This window comes from Medicago sativa, chromosome 7 (genome assembly GCF_051527215.1).
Source record: "Medicago sativa cultivar Bolivia chromosome 7, Bolivia_mono, whole genome shotgun sequence".
Classification (NCBI taxonomy): domain Eukaryota; kingdom Viridiplantae; phylum Streptophyta; class Magnoliopsida; order Fabales; family Fabaceae; genus Medicago; species Medicago sativa.
The window spans coordinates 19,767,382-19,787,861 of NC_140755.1; the positions used below are offsets into that span (position 1 = coordinate 19,767,382).

A 20,480-nucleotide genomic window follows, 5' to 3' on the forward strand; every position below is an offset into this window, starting at 1 on the left:
CAAGTTCCATGATATGATGCCTCAAAGCAAGCCACAAACTCCGCAGCCATGGTAGAGGGAGCCACTAAAGTCTACTTAGCAGACTTCCAGGAGATGGCTCCTCCAGCCAAGAGGAAGATGTAACCATATGTGGAACGTCTGCTATCTGGGCATCCTGCAAAATCAGAGTCAGAATATCTGATGATCTCCAAGTTGTCTGACTTCTGATAAGTGAGCACAAAGTCTCTTGTTCTCTTCAAGTAACGCATAACACGCTTTACTGCCATCCACTGCTGCATACCAGGGTTGCTTAAATATCTCCCAAGAACTCCTATAATGAAAGCTAAGTCGGGACGGGTGCAAACTTGAGCATACATGAGACTCCCCATAGCCGAAGCGTAGGGAATCTTTTGCATCTCTTTCTTTTCAAGATCCGTAACAGGGCACTGCTTAAGACAAAATTGGTCTCCTTTAGCAACGGGTGTGTCTCCTGGTTTACTATCTTTCATGGAGAATCTATCTTAAACTGTATCAATGTAGTTCCTTTGCGACAATCCTAAAACACCTCAAGAGTGATCTCTAAGTATTTGGATTCCTAAGACAAAGGAGGAGTCCCCAATATTTCATCTCAAAATTCTTTGTGAGAAATTCTTGGTTTCATGCAGTAAGCCTATATCGTTGCTTGCTAAAAGGATATCATCTACATATAATACCAAGAAGATATATTTACTCCCACTGAACTTTAGGTACAAACAATCATCAACTTGATTAGCCTCAAAACCAAACGAGGATATAACTTGATGAAACTTAAAGTACCATTGACGGGAAGCCTGTTTAAGGCCATAGATGGATTTTTTAAGTTTGCAAACCATAGATTTCGGGTCACCTAACACAAAATTTTCTAGCTGCACCATGTATATTGTTTCCTCAATGTTACCATTTAAGAAAGCAGTCTTAACATCCATCTGATGCAGCTCTAAATCGAAATGAGCTACTAATGCCATTATGATCCTAAGAGAGTCTTTCGAAGAAACTGGAGAGAAAGTCTCTTTATAATCAATGCCTTCCATTTGAGTATAACCTTTGGCGACAAGATGGGCTTTATATCTCTCAACATTACACTTTGAATCCCGTTTAGTTTTAAATATCCATTTAGAACCAATGGGTTTCTTTCCTTCAGGTAATTCAACGAGATCCCAAACATTGTTGTCAGCCATCGATTTTATCTCATCCTTCATGGCATCGACCCACTTAAGAGAGTTAGGACTTTGGATAGCTTGACTAAAGTTGATTGGATCTTCCGTAGTCAAACCAATGCCATCCTCATGTGTCTGAAGAAATACAACATAATCATCTGAAATTGCACTTCTCCTCTCTCTAGTGGATCTTCTTAATGGCGGTTCTTGAGGTTGTTGAATTTGAACTTCAAGTGGTGCTTGAGGAAAAAACTCAGCGTTGTCTTGTTCTTGAGGGATGTTATGAATAACATCATTATTTGTTTCTAAATCTGTTTCTGGAACAAAAGCAGGCACAATAACTTGCTCATTGGTCAATAACAGTTTCTTCATTTTCCTCCCCCCCCCCCCCCCCAAATCTTACATCCTCAAGAAACCTTGCATTTCCCGTTTCAAAAATTGTTCTACTAATGGGGTTATAGAACTTGTACCCGCAAGAGTGTTCAGCGTACCCAACAAAATAACAACTAACTGTCTTTGAATCCAACTTGTTTTCATGAGGCCTATATGGCCTTGCATAAACTAATTGAATCAAAAGTATCATGTATATATATCAAGAATCGATGAATAAGGTCACAAAAAATGTATCGATCAAAAAGAGCACAAACTATGCTTTAATAAATAAACCAAACAAAGTCATCGATTGAAGAAATAGGGCAACAGTCATTCATCGACGATATATACATGTCAATCGAAACACATAATTTGCATAAAATCCAATAAACCAAACATAAAGTGGCTCTGATACCACTTGTTAGCAAATTTCATAAACAGTTCAATACATATAATTTAATTTAACAATCAACAGCGAAAGCAATTATTGAACAAGTTTATGATCAGATACAACATGTTTGATTTACTGAAATTAAAGTTCAAGGTCATAGGAATACCTGGATCCATGACAAAAGAGTTTTTCGGCCGCAGTGATCTGAAACAAAAGCAAAGTCAGCGACGACTGGTTTAGCTCTTCCTCAACCTGTACCTTGATGCCCTAATGCGCTTCAGATGGGGAGAAGAGCGATTTTGCTGTGTACGGTATATTAGGGACCATAGACTCTTTATATTGGATGGCCATTAGGGTTTCCCATTATTCCGTTAATGGACCATCCAGACATCCACCCGATCCAAGCCCATATCACTTAAATAATTAATTATTATTTTAATAGAAACCTAATAAGCCTTTTTCATTATATGATCACTAATCAATTAAGGCCCCTTAAAATAAACAACTAATATAATTAAATTAGATATATATGCCCACGTAATGATCATTGAAATATTATAATTAAATATTCCAACACTTGATGCTCCAGTCACCCAGGTAAACTATGATATTTGCCGGAGATTCTTTTGGCTATTTTATATTTAGTTTGTAACTATTTCTTATTTCTAACATATAACTTTTAAATCCATTGTTTTTTGTTGTAAGGTTAGATTCCATAAGTTGACAATTAGTCTTTTGTAATTTGAAAAATATGATTTAGCACGTTTGAACAAATACAATTTACAATTAGAGTCACGGACTTAGGTTATATATGGATTGTAATTCTATCTCCACCGAGGTGCTTGTAATTTTGTAAAGGTTGGTTATAGTTTGTGCTCTTTTGTTTCACATGCTTTGCATAGTCTGTTTTTTTATATCATTATAAATTCAACAGGGTCATCAAAATTTAGCCTCTTATGGAGGATTTGTAGTTCCATTTTTGGATTTATTAATCTTGTAGTAGTTACATTTGTGCATTTCTCTTATCTCAACTTTTCTTTATTTGCACATTGTAAACTTAATTGTGCAAAACGAAGATTAAATGCTGATAATGTGCAAAACTTAATTGCTAGAAATGATTAAATGCTGATTAAATGTCGAAATTATATTATCTTAGCAAGATTAAATGTTTAGATAATGTGCTCCTTATATTTTCTTTGCATAATAAACTTATAGAAATGAGAATTGCTCTTCTCCCTTTTGTTTTTGCTCATTTCCGTGCTACATGAGTTAACTCACGCTGAAAAAGGCACCTACGCTAGTTAACTCACGTCGAAAATACACATACGTGAGTAAACTCACGTTCAATTTTTTTTGGGGAATAGGCAATTCTAAATGGGAGAAGAGCAACTCTCTATAGAAATACTCACTCTACAATGGATCTTAGATGTGGCTCTCATACCATCTTAAAAATTTGGGCTAACTCATCCTTACAAAATCAGCTTGTATGATGATGATTGCCTCCACATGTTCATGCCTTCTTTTATCCTATGTGAGACTCTTTAACAAGATAAAGGGTCATGAAGGTTTGAACACAATTAAGCCGAGGACGTCGTCGTTAAACTGAATCACTACGTCCTTGTTTGCAAAACAAGTTAGGAAACTAGTAAGTGAGATCTTAAAATGGTCTGAAAAGTGTAAATGATTTTGATGAAAAGTTTTCATTCTTTTTGTTCTTTGAGGTTGAATTTTGTTGCTATGTTTGGTAGTTTGCTTTGAATATGGTTTCTTCATTTTTTGTCTTAAGAATAAGGATATAGTATGACATGTGAGTAATGTAATGAATGGATAATAGTTGATGTTACATTACCTCATTGAAAATGATGTTACATGTGTGTTCACGAGATGGATAAGAAGAATAAGAGTAAATTTCACAGTTCATCCTTCAATTCAAATCAACATCTTTCTTAGTTAGAAAGTAAATAAAAATAATAATTTGTCAATGATGTTAATTTGTTGTATCCGTGTAAGTAGTTACAAATTCTTGCAAGAATGTGAGTTCAACTTTTGTTGTCACTATTAGGATTTCGTTGATGGATAATCTTTAAGTATCTACGTAAGTGTTAGCTGAGCTTTGAGGCTTGTTCTAGCATTTGTGAAGCTCTCTTGGACCCAACTTACCTCAACTTTATTTTATATATATAAAAAAAAAAAAAAAAGTGGTTTGAATATTTTTGTAAAATTTATTCTATTATTTTACGACATTTTATCAATATACAACAATCTTGACTAAAACAATGTTCTAAAAATTGAACCGGAGATTGAAATAGTTAGATTTATGAGTTATTATGATTTAATTTGTTCAATCAATTTAACCACAGTTGAACAAATAACAAATAAATAAATAACAAGGTAAAAAAATCCAAATAAATTAAAATTCAGTTGAAGCAACTATAATTCAACTCGACTAGATAATACAATTGAGATTAAACTAATCGACAAATTGAAAAAGAAAAATGAGGTTGTTGTTGTTGAAGGTAAGGTGGAAAAAGGAATTTGAAAGGATGGAGCAACATCAATAGAGGCAAGGAAAGGAAGGAGAAGAAAATGAGATCCGGAGTTGAGAGACTATGATAAAATATGTGTTCCTTTCAAATCTAATGGTAAATAGTAACTTAACTATGATCCTTTGTATATTGAATTAGCTCCTAGGGTTCACCTCCACCAGAATTTCTAGCCGCCACCTTCTCTTGGGTGGTTGCCGCATTCTGGGATGTTTATCCCTTAGTGAGCAGTTGATCCTCATCTGGTCCTATGATCTAGATGCTTCCATCCATGCTTTATAAACCTAAGTCATCAGTATTCTACTTCATGCTTTCCAAAACAGAAAACCCTAACCGTGAAATACAGTTTTGAGTCTGACCTAGTTTCTGCTATTCTCTTTTTCCCTATTGTCTTCCTCCCTGTTTCCCTATCTCCAACCGATTCCATGGACCCTTCCCACCTCAATATCGCTGGCCTCACCCTTGCTGAAGAGGGTTTAACCCTTAACCTAGCCACCGAGTCTGAAACATCCACTATCCTTGATCACTGTTTGATTGGCCGTGTCTTAGCTGACCGTGAGATTCAGGCTGCCTATTTCAGTGAGCGTATGGCTCGTGCTTGGAAGCCAGGCAAGCGTGTTTCGATCGTCAAAACTGATAGTGACCGTTTTCTGTTTCAATTTCACCACAAAATGGATGCTGCCCGCATTCTTAATGACGGTCCGTGGCTGTACGATAATTTCCATATCGTAATGGACCGTATCCAGCCTGGTGTTGTCCCCACTTCTGTCGACTTGAACCATTTGGACATATGGGTCCAGGTTCACGGTCTTCCCTTTGGTTGCATTCAACCAAATGTTGGTCAAGGCATAGGCAGCTTTCTAGGTGAACTCAAATCCTATGATGTCCGTAACACTATTCATAGTACCTATATGCGTCTGAAAGTCCGTATTAATGTCACCGCTCCTTTGAAAAAAGAATGGAAAGTCCGAGTTAGTAATGGTGCTTATGTTACAGTAACTTTTAAATATGAGAAACTTGGAGTTTTTTGTTTCAGGTGTGGTTTGCTTGGACACACTGACAAAGTTTGTCCGGAGTTGTTCGAGCTGGAGTCTGATGATGGTGTCCGCAATTGGGGCCCTGACCTGAAGCCTAATGCTGCCCGTATTGGTTCCGCTGCTAATAATAAATGGTTGCAAGACCCAATTCCTACTGCTGTGCCGAGCCACTATGTTCCTGCTGGTGTCTTTCATGCTGGCCGAAACTCTCCTCCTAGTGGTGCTGTCAATGCTGTAACTTTCAGTGACCGTATGCTTGCTGTTGACAATCAGATTTCTGCCCTCAAACATGACCTTCTTGTTGCGCAAAACAGTGTCAAAGCGAAACATGGCTCCGGTGCTTGTCAGATACACTTGTTACCTTCTTCTTCTACAGGTAACTCAGCTTCAAACTTACTTGCTGGCCGCCCTTTGGTGCTTGGACTACCTGCTGAACCGTTTCCAATTACCAACTCTGAGGAGTCTCAAGATGCTACTGGTTCTGAACTGAAGAAGAGAAAGAGGATGCTGGCCCTTCAGAACGGTGAAATTTCATCATTTGCTGCTGATGGGGGTGAGGGAAACTTTGTAATAGGAACAAATGTTAGTATTGGGGGGGATGTTGATATGAATGTAATCTCTAATCCTCTGTTTGATGACACTAATGTAATGGCAGGTCCTGATGATCAGGCCTGCCTAGGTAAATGAGTCTAGTGGCATGGAATTGTCGGGGTATAGGTAGCCCGAGCACAATTCCTGATCTTAAGTACCTAGTCCGGCACTTCAATCCGGATATCTTATTCCTAAGTGAGACTCTAGCTCACCGAAATAAAATTGAAGAACTTCGTTTTTTGCTTGGTTATGACTGTTGTTTTCCTGTAGACCGCACCGGTAGAGGCGGGGGTCTAGCTTTATTTTGGCGTAACTCTTTACATTGCAAACTTGTTGATTTTTCTAGCAACCATATTACTGTTGAAATTATTGATAGTGTTCTTGGTATATGGAGACTTACCGGTTATTATGGCTATCCTAATGGAGGTCGTAGAACAGCCGCTTGGAATTTCCTTCGACAATTATCTAACCAATTTACAGGTCCCTGGTGTATTTTCGGAGATTTCAACGATATTCTTGATGCTAGCGAAAAAAGGGGGCGCACCACTAGACCAACATGGCTTATTAATGGTTTCCGTCAAGCTGTTATTGATTCAGGTTTGTCTGATGTCCCAACTGTTGGTTATCCGTTTACTTGGTTCAAAAGTCTTGGTACTCCACGTGCCGTCGAAGAAAAATTAGACCGTGCTCTTGCAAATAATATGTGGTTTAATATTTTTCCGAATGCTATTGTTGAAACTTTAGTGGCACCTGCTTCTGATCACTATCCTATTTATGTTAATGTTGCTCCCACACCACGGCCTTGTGTATCTAAACATCGCTTTAGGTATGAAAATGCATGGTATCTTGAACCAGGTTTTAAGGAACTTGTTACTAACTCGTGGCAGGAAAATCCCAACCATGATCTTATTATGAGGCTATCTGTATGCGCAGACGACATGTCAGTTTGGAGAAAATCTCATTGTCACAAACTAAAAATTGATATTGAGGATTGTCGAAAACAATTGCAGGAGACTCGTGTCGGTTCCACTGGTGAGGATCAAACTCGCATGTTTGAATTACGGAAACGTATGCAGCGGCTGCTGGCCCAAGAGGAGGCATATTGGCGACAACGTGCAAAGACGCATTGGTATAAAGATGGTGACCGAAATACCAAGTTTTTCCACGCATCGGCTACAACTCGAAAAAAGGTAAATCGAATAACCTCTCTTGATGATGATGCTGGTAACAAATTTACTAATGAGCAAGATATGCAAAATGTTGCAAGAAATTATTTTGTAAATATCTTTCAGCAACAACATAGTGATTTCTCCGCAGTTATTGATGTTATTAACCCGTCTATATCTGATAATGACAACTCCATACTCACGGCTGCCTTCACCAAGGCCGAATTTAAGGATGCAATTTTCTCTATGCATCCGGACAAGTGTTCAGGTCCTGATGGGTACAATCCAGGTTTTTACCAGCATTTTTGGAACTTATGTAGTGATGATATATTTAAAGAATGTTGTGGTTGGCTTGACACAGGTCAATTCCCCCCTGATTTAAATTTTACTAACATTGCACTTATTCCAAAAGGTTCTAAGCAGGTCAACATGAAAGATTGGCGGCCTATCGCACTTTGCAACGTGCTCTACAAAATTATCTCAAAAGTGCTAGCAAATAGGTTGAAAAAAGTGTTGCCTCAATGTATCTCTGACAACCAGTCTGCTTTTATCCCGGGACGCTCTATACTCGATAACGCTATGGTTGCAATTGAGGTGTTACATTTTATGAAAGCCAAGACGCGAGGGGAGGATAGGTATGTCGCTCTAAAACTTGATATTAGTAAAGCATATGATCGTATGGATTGGAATTACTTGAGGGCTGTTTTGTATAAAATGGGTTTCAATTCACGTTGGATTCACTGGATGTGTATGTGTGTTGAATCAGTAGACTACTCTGTACTTGTTAATGGTAACCAGGTTGGTCCTATTATTCCCGGCCGCGGCCTCCGACAAGGGGACCCTCTGTCTCCTTATTTGTTTATTATTTGTGCAGAAGGTTTATCCGCGCTCATTAGGGATGCCGAGACAAAAGGTATTCTCACAGGTACAAAAGTGTGTCGTTATGCTCCATCTGTTTCACATCTTCTATTCGCTGATGATTGTTTTCTATTTTTCAAAGCTGTTGAGGATCAAATTCATGTCATGAAAAATATTTTGTCCACTTATGAGTTAGCTTCTGGTCAAACGATCAGTCTACCTAAGTCGGAAATTTATTGTAGTCGTAATGTCCCTGATGCTCTCAAAACTAATATTACAGATATTCTCGGCGTTCAAATTGTGTTGGGCACAGGTAAATATTTGGGTTTACCTTCTATGATAGGGCGAGACCGCAATGCTACTTTTGCTTATATAAAGGATCGAGTCTGGCAAAAAATTAACTCTTGGAGTGGAAAATGTCTTTCCAAAGCCGGTCGCGAGGTAATGATAAAATCTGTTTTGCAGGCTATTCCTTCTTATGTGATGAGTGTCTTTCATCTCCCCAACAATTTATTAGACTCAATCGAAAAGATGATGAACTCTTTCTGGTGGGGCCATGGTAAAACGTCACAAAGAGGAATCCATTGGATGAATTGGGAGAAACTTTCAGCACCAAAACTACATGGAGGTATGGGTTTCAAAGACCTATCTGCCTTTAATCTATCTATGTTGGGTAAACAGGGATGGAAGTTTATCACTGAACCAGACTCACTGGTTGCTCGCATTTTTAAGGCCCGTTACTTCCCAACTGGGTCCTTTCTCACGGCAACAGTGGGACATAACCCCAGCTACGTTTGGCGCAGCATTATGCGCGCTAGATTCCTTGTGCGTGGGGGTGCTAGGTGGAGTATAGGTTCTGGTGCAAATATTTCTATTCTAAATGAACCTTGGTTGTCAAATGGGGAGGTTATTAGAAGCGATATTCAGGGCGCTCACTTTGTTCAAAATTTTACTGTTAATAGTCTGATGAATTTATATGATAAAAGTTGGAATGAACAGGTGGTTAGACAGGTTTTTAGCGAGGATATTGCAGATAAAATACTCCATACATCTCTTATTTCTCAGGTAGAAGAGGATCGCATAATTTGGAAAGCAGAAAGGAACGGACGTTACTCTGTTAGGAGTGCTTATCGGTTATGTGTCTCAGAGTTAATCGACTCCTCTTATAACTGGTGTCCGGGATACTGGTCCGGCATTTGGATCCTCAAGGTTCCTCCAAAGGTCAAAAATTTAATATGGCGTATGTGTCGTGGGTGTCTGCCGACACGTGTCCGGTTGTTAGATAAAGGAGTTAATTGCCCAACAAATTGCGCTAGTTGTATTTCTGATCATGAAGATCTTATGCATATTTTCTTCGATTGTCCTTTTGCCATACAGGTTTGGAATAGAACGGGTCTTTGGAGCTCGGTACAGCATGCAAAGTCCGTCACTGACTCAGCCACGTTTGCTATTTTTCATTTGTTAGAAAACTTATCTGCTGATTTGACACAGCGCATGGCATCTGTTTTGTGGAGTTTATGGAAACACCGTAATCTGAGAGTGTGGGAAGACGTTACAGAAACAAGCGCCACGGTAGTCGAGCGTGCCCGGCATTTGGTTGAAGACTGGCAGTTGGCGAATGCACCAGCCATTCTAGCATCAAGTTCGACTCATCACCAAGCCATGGTTTCCTCCTCTCACCAACATCGAATTACATGGCAGCCTCCTGGGGTAGGTCGTTATAAATGTAACGTTGATGCAGCTTTCTCTTCTCACGTCAACCGTACAGGTATCGGTATTTGTGTTCGGGATGCAGAAGGTACGTTTGTGTTGGCTAAAGCTTTTACATATCCTTGCAATGTTCCGGTGGATGTAGGTGAAGCCTTAGGGTTGCATTCTGCGGTACAATGGTTGAGTGACATGCAATTTGATAATGTGGATTTTGAAACAGACTCAAAGTTGACAGCTGATGCTTTCCTTTCTAGCAGGAACGACTTGTCCGAATTTGGTTGTATTATCTCTTCCTGTCGTTTGCTGTTCAGTAATTTCTTTTCTAACTCTAGGGTGGAGTTTGTTAGGCGACCAGCCAACGCGGTTGCTCATGCTCTTGCAAGAGAAGCCACGTCCTTAGCTAGTCCCGCCGTTTATTTTGATATACCCGATTGTATTGAATCTCTTATTATTAATGAAATGCTATAAGCATGTTTACCTCAAAAAAAAAAAAAAGTAACTTAACTATGGTGGAAAAGGAAAGTTTATTACTTCCCGATGCCAGATACCAAATGCCACACCATGATATTTTCCTCACATCTTAGAATATTTTGAAATAAAATTTCGCACTGCTCTAATCCTCTTGTTAAGGAATTTTAAACTCAAGCAAAAGGTAAAGCCAGGGCAGAACCTATGCAAAATAAGAGTGTATAAGAATATCATGTTTCTAATATTTTAGGGCCCCTACAAAATATGAGAAAATTACTCCCTTACATAAAGTAATATATTATAATTTTTTATATAAATAATAAATGAAACATGCGATGATTATGGCGGTTTATATCCTGATATCCTAAATCACTATAATACGATGTTTTGAAATCTCAACTATGATGACACCTTAAATTATCGTGTGTTAAATGCATTTAATCTTATCTATTATTAATAAAAAAGAATAACAAAACAAAAAAAAAGTTGAGGATGATCTTGCAATGAAAGTGTTTCTTTTATAAACTTATTTTATGTCCATTAACCTCTACTTTAAAAAAAGGACATATCTATCTTATTAAAGTTTTAAGTAACGGTTCACGGCAGACTGCTTTATAGAATTTGTCTTATTTTAAATGACTTTTTATTCCATTTATGAAATTGAATTTAATTGACCTTCACAACGTATAAATGAAAAATATATTCTTTAATCATAAAAAAAAATAATTAAGAAAATATTTTTTTAATCTTATTGTTTAAGCCTGTCATTAACATGTATTTATTTCTAATCAAAATATAATAAAAAAATTGCAAAATACAAAATATTCAAAATATTAATGAGGACATGTGTATTGTGTTCTCTCCATTTCTGTTTTGCGGTCCAAGCAAAATCTCATGTTTGATTTTTTTTTATTTTTTATTTTTTTTTTTGACAAAGAAACTCATGTTTGATAAAAACAAAGAGAAAACACACACTACAAACAATACACACACCTACTTTTCACACATATATCAACACTACAAACAATACACACACCTACTTTTCACACATATATCAAGTAACTAAAAAAAAAAACAAAGAGAAAACACAGACTCCAACACTTCTCAATCCAATACATTCATTTGTTATTTTTTGCACATGAACTATACATCCATATCCGCAATATAAACAATAGGGTGATATTGAGTTTTGGGAGAGCACATCGAGGAAAACCTCACTTTGCTTACCATCTCTATTACAATCCATCTTTACCGTCTTACCGTCTTATTTTAGTTTTTTTTATATAAAATTTAGTTTTATAAAATAAATTTTTTGGGGAAAATATAAAATATTTTTATTTATTTAGATGAATTATCTAGAAGAAAAAAAATGTTGCCAATAGATAATTTGGTATGTGCCATCTCTCAAAAAAGTTTGGTATGTGCCAAAGAGTTACAATTCAATTAATTTGTTTGATTTTATTAAAAAAAAAACTAATTTGTTTGATTGTTTATAACAAAAATTATATTATTCCATACTTGTTTGATGAATACTTAAGTCTCGTTAGCAAATTTATCTTCAAAACATGAACAACAAACATTATGAAACTTTTCGTAAGATTATAGATGATAAAAAAAAAAAAAAAAGTGAACTACTTTAATAATCCATCATCTCCATATTGCAATCAAACAAATATGTAATTAAAATATCTCTCATCCATCACCATTTTTGAACTATACATACATGTAATTAAAATTCATACTTTTTTTCTCCATTCACATCCCCTTCTCTCGTCTTCATTAAAAACCCCTCCCCTCTTCAAGATTGAACTTAACAAATGAATTAATTTAAATTGTGTCAAGACAACACTCCAAATTAGGGATGGCAAAACAGTCTCAACCCGTCGGACCAACTTGTTTAACCTGTTATTCTGGCAATATGAGTCAAAGTTTTGTACTTGTTCTCTCTAGTTGGTCCGCTCCGTTTAGCTCGTTATAAACGGACCCGCCAACTAATCAACTTTTTTGTTTTGTTCATTGAGTTAGACAATATTTAAAGTGGAGTGACCCCATAACCCAAATTTGTCTCGTAAGCTTGTTTTCACTACAAATTTATTAGCTACCAATTTTTTAAAATATCATATTTAACTAATAGCAACGAAATTGTAAAAAAAACAGGTGAATCAAAAGTTTTTTTTGTTTGACGCACCATCCCGCCAACTCGTCAGCCCGTCATTAAGGGCCGGATTTTTGACTCACTCACCTAAATTGACTCGGTCCATCTCGTCATGTTTTTGAAAGACTTAAGTTGGACAGAGTGACCCGCTTTGTCATACCTACTCAAAATATACTTTATTTTATACTTGGCTCCCTCAAAAAAAATCTATAGCTAGAGAGCTTATACATAGCTTATATTTGACCAAGCAAATTTTCGTATCTCCTTTCAACCCCTATTTTTCCTCTTAGCATCCCTAATTAGAGGAGGAATCCTTTCATATTCAATTTTCCATTCACCCAAATTGTATGTTACAATTACGGAGCTTATCTAATTTATGTTTATCTCTCACACTCCAGCTCATTCACAAGATGATATGGGCATCAACCCCCACACTTTGTTGTGAATGGAAGGTGTCATCATTACAAAGAGTTTTACCACCCTATGATAGGTATATTCTTTTACTCCACGTCTTAGCAAATTATTTATTTTTTATTATTTTCATAAATCGATTGAAGAACATTTATGTTTGTGTACCAAAATTAAATATTCCCATAAAATTCCCGTTTTTAATATTTAAATATTAAACAGTTGCATGAATTTTCAATTTCAGATATTAAATTAGCATTATACATAATATAATAATTAAAATAAGTGAAAATAGATTACCACATGAATAAATTCAACGTAGTAATTCAACGGGAATAGGTGAAATAGTAATCAACATGGCATCTCCCAAGGTAGCGTGTGTAAAGAGGCTCTGCGAAACAAGGAAAAAGCTCAGGTTCTCGGTCGCGGATCAAAGACAAAATACCAAGAGACGAAATCCGCAACTCCTCAAGAACCTGGACGCAGCAAATAGAAGTTAATGGAAAACTGATTTGGTGTCAAATCAGACTCGAACCAGAGAAAGCTTTTTGAGCGAAGGCAAGGGGGCAGCGGATAGAATCTCACTGATACACATTATCAAGTTTCAACTTTGGGATTAAAGTTAGGGTTGTGTGCAATTTTTAAGAATATCAATATCGTTTACTGAAATAGTCTTATTAATTGTAGTTAGTGAACAATTAAATTGGATGAAATTCAATAAATAAAAGGTATAAAGGTTAAAAAAAATGTTGTATTGGTATTTTTAAGTGACAATTATTTGAGAGACTGAGAAAAAAATGTTAAAAGACAACTATTTTGAGACGGGAAGGTATGATTTTGTGCACATTTATTATACTCAATCAACTTAGAATCCACGTAAACTAAATTATACAAGAGAATTAAAAAGGATACACGACATGAAAGGAAAAAATAAAAAATAAAGGACAATAATCTTGATACCAAAGAAGATTTTCTGTACTTGAAGTCATATAGTTCTTATAACTGTTTTTGAAATCTTTATAATGGCAACACAACCTCAATTGTGGTTGCATCGACATCATTTTACCACAATATAAAAGCTCACGGCGTAACCGCAATTTAAAACTATTGAAGCTAGCTAAAAAGAGAACCATATGAATCTCATCAAAACACTTCCATCCTTTGAGGAACAGGAGTTTTAATGACCTGCAATATTCATTCATCAAACTTGGACTTGAAGCAAAACCCTCACATAATCATTCAATATCAACACATTATCTTCACCATACTTGACTGGCCTCCTACCTGACAGTGTCACTAACACACCACAAGTATCATCACATCAAAACCATACACATCACATTTCGCATTGACCCTTAAGCTCTAACAAGCTAATTAAGGTGCCACATAACGTAATGCACTTTGAAACCTGTTACTCATCACATGCTTGTCTAACTTTTTTAAAAGTCGAGCTAACCCGAAATCCGATATCTTAGTATTGAAATTTTCATCAAGATATTGTTTTGGTTTTATGTTGTAGTGAATTATTGGTGGTCTAAATGAATGTTGTAGTGAATTATTGTTTGGTGTGCAAGAAAGTGAAGGACTTGAAGGAAGCTTTTCATGTAACTTGGATTGCAAGTTACCATTTGGAGCAAATTCATATTCTAAAAGTTGTAGTTGAGGAGTCCAATAGTAACCCTTCAATGTTGTTAAACTTTGGTGTCTGGCTTTGCCTAGAATTCTAACTTGAGTGTCAAAGACTTCTAGAAATTGAAGTATGTTTGATGTGATAAGCTCATAAAACTATTCTATGCAGGACTTATAACATTTACCATCTTGGTGCTTATGGGATTTGGAAAATGCTGATCATTCCTAGAGGCATTTTTAGCAGAACTTTACATAACATGTTTGAAGATAGGAAATTGCTTTGTAGTGCGATACCTTTTCAACGAAAAACAACGAACATGTACAAATTACCTTATATTTTTTTGAGGTTGCTAGTTTTGTCCTCCAAATATTTTGTAAAATTACCACACTATCTATGTCGGAAAGCGATTCGTCGGTTTTCGTCAAACTGATTTCGCACTGTATAGCAATGCTCTTTGAGATATGCTGTTAGAATTAGAAAGGTTATAAATCATAATAATAAGAGGTAGAATTATTCCGAGTCTCAGGCATTCAGAGACATCAAAATGTCAAGCTCAAAACTTAAGAAACATTGAAAAATTGCAGTCTGCAGGGATGTTCAACATACCTTTAGGGACATCCTCCATACGAACAATAAGATCATAATATATTTCGTCTAACTTAGCACCATTGAAGTAAAATTTAGTTTGGTTAATTAAACATTACTAAAATGCTATGCAACAATTTAGACATACAGAAAGTAAGCTAAGCAACTATTAAAATTACCCTCAATTGAATTATTTTTTTGGGTTGAAGATGTTCTGAGTGTTTTTATAAAGAAAAATAAACCATACGTGCTAAGCTAAAAAAACTGAACTTAAAAGATAAAACACGCAACCGTATTTATATTTTATAGGATTAAAACCTTTGTAGAAAGAATCCACCTCTCTCAAAGATTGTTTTACATCTTACTCATTCTTTAACAAATTACTAGTTTGAGGTATTCCTTTTCGAGGCGCATTGAATGTGGAACAAATACACTCATTAATAAATTGATGCTTTTGATTAAAGGGAAACTCAAATGAGAGAATTGCATATTTATACTATATGAACTAGAATCCACATAAACTAAATTATAGAGTTAAAAAGGATACACAACATGAAGGAAATAAAACAGAAAAAGGCAATAATCTTGATAATAAAGAAGACTTTATGTACTTGAAGCCACACATAACAATGATCGAAATATCTGCAATGACAACACAACTACAATTGTGGCTGAATCTACTGTGTTTTTCTACAGTCCAAAGGTTCAAAGCGTAATTGCGACCACAGTTTATAACCACTGAAAATAGCTAAACATATAAGTGTATTAAACTCATCAAAATACTTCCATCCTTTGAGGAACAGGAGTTTTAATGACCTGCAATATTTGCACAACTTCAGCCATAGTAGGCCTACTAGATGGTATTTGAGAAGTACATACCATAGCCAGCTTCAAAACAGGTAAAACCTCATCCTCAGGATATTCGTTCATCAAACTTGGATCAACACACTCCAAAGCATTACCATGTTCAAGCAAAACCCTCACATGATCATTCAATATCAATACATTATCTTCACCATACTCCACTGGCCTCCTACCTGTCACTATTTCAAGTATCATCACACCAAAACCATACACATCACATTTCTCATTGACCCTTAAGCTCTGACAAGCTAATTCAGGTGCTACATAACCTAATGCACTTTGAAACCTGTTACTCATCACATGCTTGTCTAGCTTTGTCAATAGCCTAGCTAATCCGAAATCTGATATCTTAGCATTGAAGTTTTCATCAAGTAAGATGTTACTTGGTTTTATGTTGTAGTGAATTATTGGTGGCCTGAATGAATGATGCAAATGTGCAAGTCCCTTTGCTGTTCCAAGTAATATCTTGAATCTATTAGGCCAAGAAAGTGGTGGACTTGAAGGAAGCTTTTCATGTAACTTGGATTGCAAGTTACCATTTGGTGCAAATTCAGATACTAAAAGCTGTAGTTGAGGAGTCCAATAGTATCCTTTCAACGCTATCAAATTTGGATGTCTGGCGTTGCCTAGAATTCTAACTTCCCTGTCGAAGTCTTCTGGATATTGAAGTATGTTTGATGTGATAAGTTTCTTGATTGCAACATTTCTTCCTTGTTGTGATCCTAACGGAACTTTGAAAACTGTTCCAAACACTCCTTCACCGATTTCAGATGCCTTGTTGAGCAAGTTTTCTGGATTGCTGATCCAATCTGGTGAAGATTGGGAATCAAAAAGAATAAGTTTTCCCGTTGCCGGTGCTCCTGATCTGGACGAGCTTGAACACATACTTTCCAAAGCATTTTCCACAAATGCTAGCTTTCTCCTTACCGAAGCATTAACCAGACTAATAGCAATCACTCCTATTACAATGACAATAGAAGCTGAAATTGCTATAATAGCTGAAATACTAAGGAACCTGTGGTGATGAATTGGACTATTAGACTCAGATGATTCATTTCTTGGGATTCGAGGACTCATTTGATCGTTATAGCCATGTGGATCAAGTACTAGAGGTTTTGGTACATTCATTTTGCATGGACCTGTCAACAAGGGCGAGCAAAGACCGTAGTTTCCTTCCAAAGAACTTTTGTCCAAGTTTTGAAATATGCTACCAACTGGAAGCCTTCCTGTGAAGCTGTTATGTGATATATTCACAGCAAGAAGATTTTGAAGCTTTCCTAGCTCCATTGGTAGCTCTCCACTTAGTTCATTGAATTCCAACTTCAGGATTTTGAGTTTGTTTAGATTTGACATTGACTTTGGGACTGGACCAGTCAAGTTATTGTGTGACAAACCCCTACATAAAAATAGATAAGAATTAGGGTATGTTAGGATGGACTTATTTCAGTTTATCTACTAGTATAAGCACTTGTGTTAATGTTTGAGTGAGTTTATGAAAAAAAACTTATGACATATCCTTAAGTTGTTTTTAGCTTATGAAAATTGCATAGTTTATAGGAAAACTTTTTGACTTTGTGTGTTTGGTTTTGTGGTGAGTTTAAATTGACTATGTAAATTTGATTTTGGACAAAAGTGAGTTTAATGTAAAGGGAATTATGTTTGAATTCATTCAATTAAAAGTGGATGAACAATGAGACTAAAAATCAATTGTGCAGACAAAAGCTCCAAATTCTAGCTTCAAGTAAGAATCAATTCTGAAAACAAAATCATTTCTAATCGAGAACATCCAAACATGTCTAATGGATTCCACACTTCTATAATTAATTTTTTCACCTCCCAAAGTGGAACCAAGTATATTTTTTTAGAAATTACTTATACATAGACACTAATATGAAAAGCACTTATGCTTAAATATTGAGTACAAAATGATACTATTAGAGTTTGAGAAATAGGAGGAACTTACAACAAGTAAAGAGATGAACAATTCCCAATCTTTTCAGGAATAGATCCCTTCAATGAATTTCCATCCAATTGAAGAACAGCCAAATTGCCTGAATCGCATGTATCTTCTGGAATCGAACCAAACAACGCGCTATTACGAAGATCCAAAACTTCAAGATTCTGCAGAAGACCAAATTCAGGTGGAATCTGTGAATGAAGATCATTCCAAGACAAATTCAAATATCTCAGCTTTGAAAGCAGACCAATTTCTGCAGGAATATTCCCTTGAAGATGATTAACCGAAAGATCCAACTTCGTAAGAGTTTCTAATAATCTGTTTGACCCTGCTGGAATTGAACCTATCAATTCATTATGAGAAAAATCCATTTCCTCTAATCCTAATCCAAACAAGCCCTCAGGTATAGTACCATTGAAACTATTCCCTCTAAGAAAAATCTTAGATAACTTTGTGCATGAAACCAATGACAATGGAATGTTTCCATAGAATTGATTATGAGATAAGTCCAAATTCTCCAAACTAATCAAGTTACCAATCCATTGAGGAAATTCACCAAACAAAAGATTATTTGAAACCCTTAAGTAGCTCAAAGAGTTTAATCTCCGAAATGATTCAGGTAACTCACCACTAAACTGATTAGTACTTAAATCAACCCTATTCAAATGAAGACAAAATCCAATATCATTTGGTAATGAACCTGAAAACTGATTATTCTGTAGCAATAACTCTTTCAAGTTATGTAATGATGAAATTCCATTAACCAAGTTTCCAGATAAAGCATTGTTGGATAGATCCAAGCTTCTAAGCCTATTCAATGACCAAACCCTAGAAAAATCAACATTACCACTAAAATGATTATTTGAAAGATCAACACTATTCAACAAAGAACATTTTGAAAGTGTGGTAGGAATTTGTCCTTCAAATAAGTTCATCGATAAAGAGACGTGACGAAGGGAAAAACAATTCTCGAAGAAACTATCAGGCATTTGTCCCGCGAATGAATTATGCGAGAGATCGATGAACTTTATTGAACTCATGTTGACAAAAGAAAGAGGTAATGGACCAGAAAATGAGTTGTAACTAAGGTTTAGTTTCTGAAGAGTGTTGGAAAGTGTGAGTGAGGGACTAATAGTTCCACTCAAATTGTTGTGTGAAAGTGATAATGTTACTAAATGTTGCAATTTTTCAAGACTTCTTCCTAATTTACCTGATAAACCTAAACCATCTAAGGAAAGTTCTGAGACTCTTTGAGTTTGTGGATTGCATTTCACATATTGCCATGAACATGGATTGATATCATCTTCATTCCATGAAGAAAGGTAAGATGAAGGGTCATGGAGGTCTGATTTGAACACGATTAAACCGAGGACATCGTCGTTTAACTGAATCGTTACGTCGTTGTTTGCAAAACAAGTTAGGAAATTGGTAAATGAGATCAGAAATGTTGTGAAAAGTGTCAAGTGAAAAGTTTTCATTCTTGTTCTTTGAGGGTGAATGCTGTTGCTATGTTTGGTAGTTTGTTATGACTATGGTTTCTTCTTTTTTTGTCTTAGAGATATGGTATGACATGTGAATAATGTAATGAATGGTTGATGGTTGATGTTGTATTACCTCATTGAAAATGATGTTACATGTGTGTTCACGAGATGGACATAAGTATAAGAGTAAATTTCACATTTCCTCTTTCAACTCAAATCAGCATCTTTCTAAGTTGAAAAGTAAATAAAAATAGTAAGTGGTCTAAGACGTTAATTTGTTGTATATGTGTAAGTAGTTTCAAATCCTTTGCTACGACTAGAGTTCAATTCTCGTTGTCAATGTTAGGATTTCATTGATGGGTAATCTTTGAGTATATATATAAGCGTTGTTTGGCTTTTTCTGGGACGTCTGGGTTTTGAACTCCAGCCCTTATATATTACAATGTATTATCCCTACCAACCAAGTTAAACTCATAGGACACCCTCAACTTTATATTATCAAAAATAACATAGTATTTGTGTATTTATTCTATTAGCATTTTGTTAATATATAACATCTGTGATTAAAACAATGTTTAAAAATTTGGATTCGAAATTGAACCAATAGTGTTTTGAGTTAATATTTAATTTGTTCAATCAGTTCAACCATAATTGACATGACAAATAAATGTATAAAAAGATTAAAAAAAAAATAATTCAAATATAGTTGAATCACATGTGGTTCAACTCAACTCAACTAGATTATAATGCAATCGAGATTAAACCAAACGACAATTTGCGATTGAACCAGTTGAACCGACCGGTTCAATCGTATTTCTAAAACACTTCCAATGAGTGTGACAAAAGTTTAGAAGCTATTAATTATTTTAATTGACAAGGACATAGTAAGAGAGAAAGTATAAGATTCTTAGACAAAATTGGTGGTTTAATTTACTATTATTGGTTGGGAAATCATAGGCCATGGAGAAAGCAAATTATGGTTGAATATGGTAAATGTTTAATGTAGTCCGTGATCATATAGATATATGATACACCTATGGTTCATCACACATGGGTTTCAACTAGTGACAAATTTGCCACCCCATTATG

At 35.7% G+C, this 20,480-nt stretch overlaps 2 protein-coding genes and 1 pseudogene across 2 annotated transcripts; 1 reads left to right on the plus strand and 2 right to left on the minus strand.

The window, feature by feature from the left end:
- Positions 1–71: 71 nt before the first annotated feature.
- On the minus strand, positions 72–488 carry LOC146904873 (secreted RxLR effector protein 161 pseudogene; annotated as a pseudogene).
- A 4,418-nt stretch (positions 489–4,906) lies between these two features.
- On the plus strand, positions 4,907–10,311 carry LOC146904874 (uncharacterized). Its single transcript, XM_085728385.1, has 2 exons — positions 4,907–6,197; positions 6,380–10,311. The coding sequence occupies exons 1-2, from the start codon at positions 4,907–4,909 to the stop codon at positions 10,309–10,311; spliced, it is 5,223 nt and encodes a 1,740-aa protein (XP_085584511.1).
- A 5,215-nt stretch (positions 10,312–15,526) lies between these two features.
- Positions 15,527–19,443, minus strand: LOC146904875 (Leucine-rich receptor-like protein kinase family protein). Its single transcript, XM_085726365.1, has 2 exons — positions 17,917–19,443; positions 15,527–17,349 (listed from the first exon to the last, which is right to left on the minus strand). Exons 1-2 carry the CDS (start codon positions 19,386–19,388, stop codon positions 15,864–15,866), a joined length of 2,958 nt encoding a protein of 985 aa, XP_085582491.1. The 5' UTR covers positions 19,389–19,443; the 3' UTR covers positions 15,527–15,863.
- Positions 19,444–20,480: the final 1,037 nt, after the last annotated feature.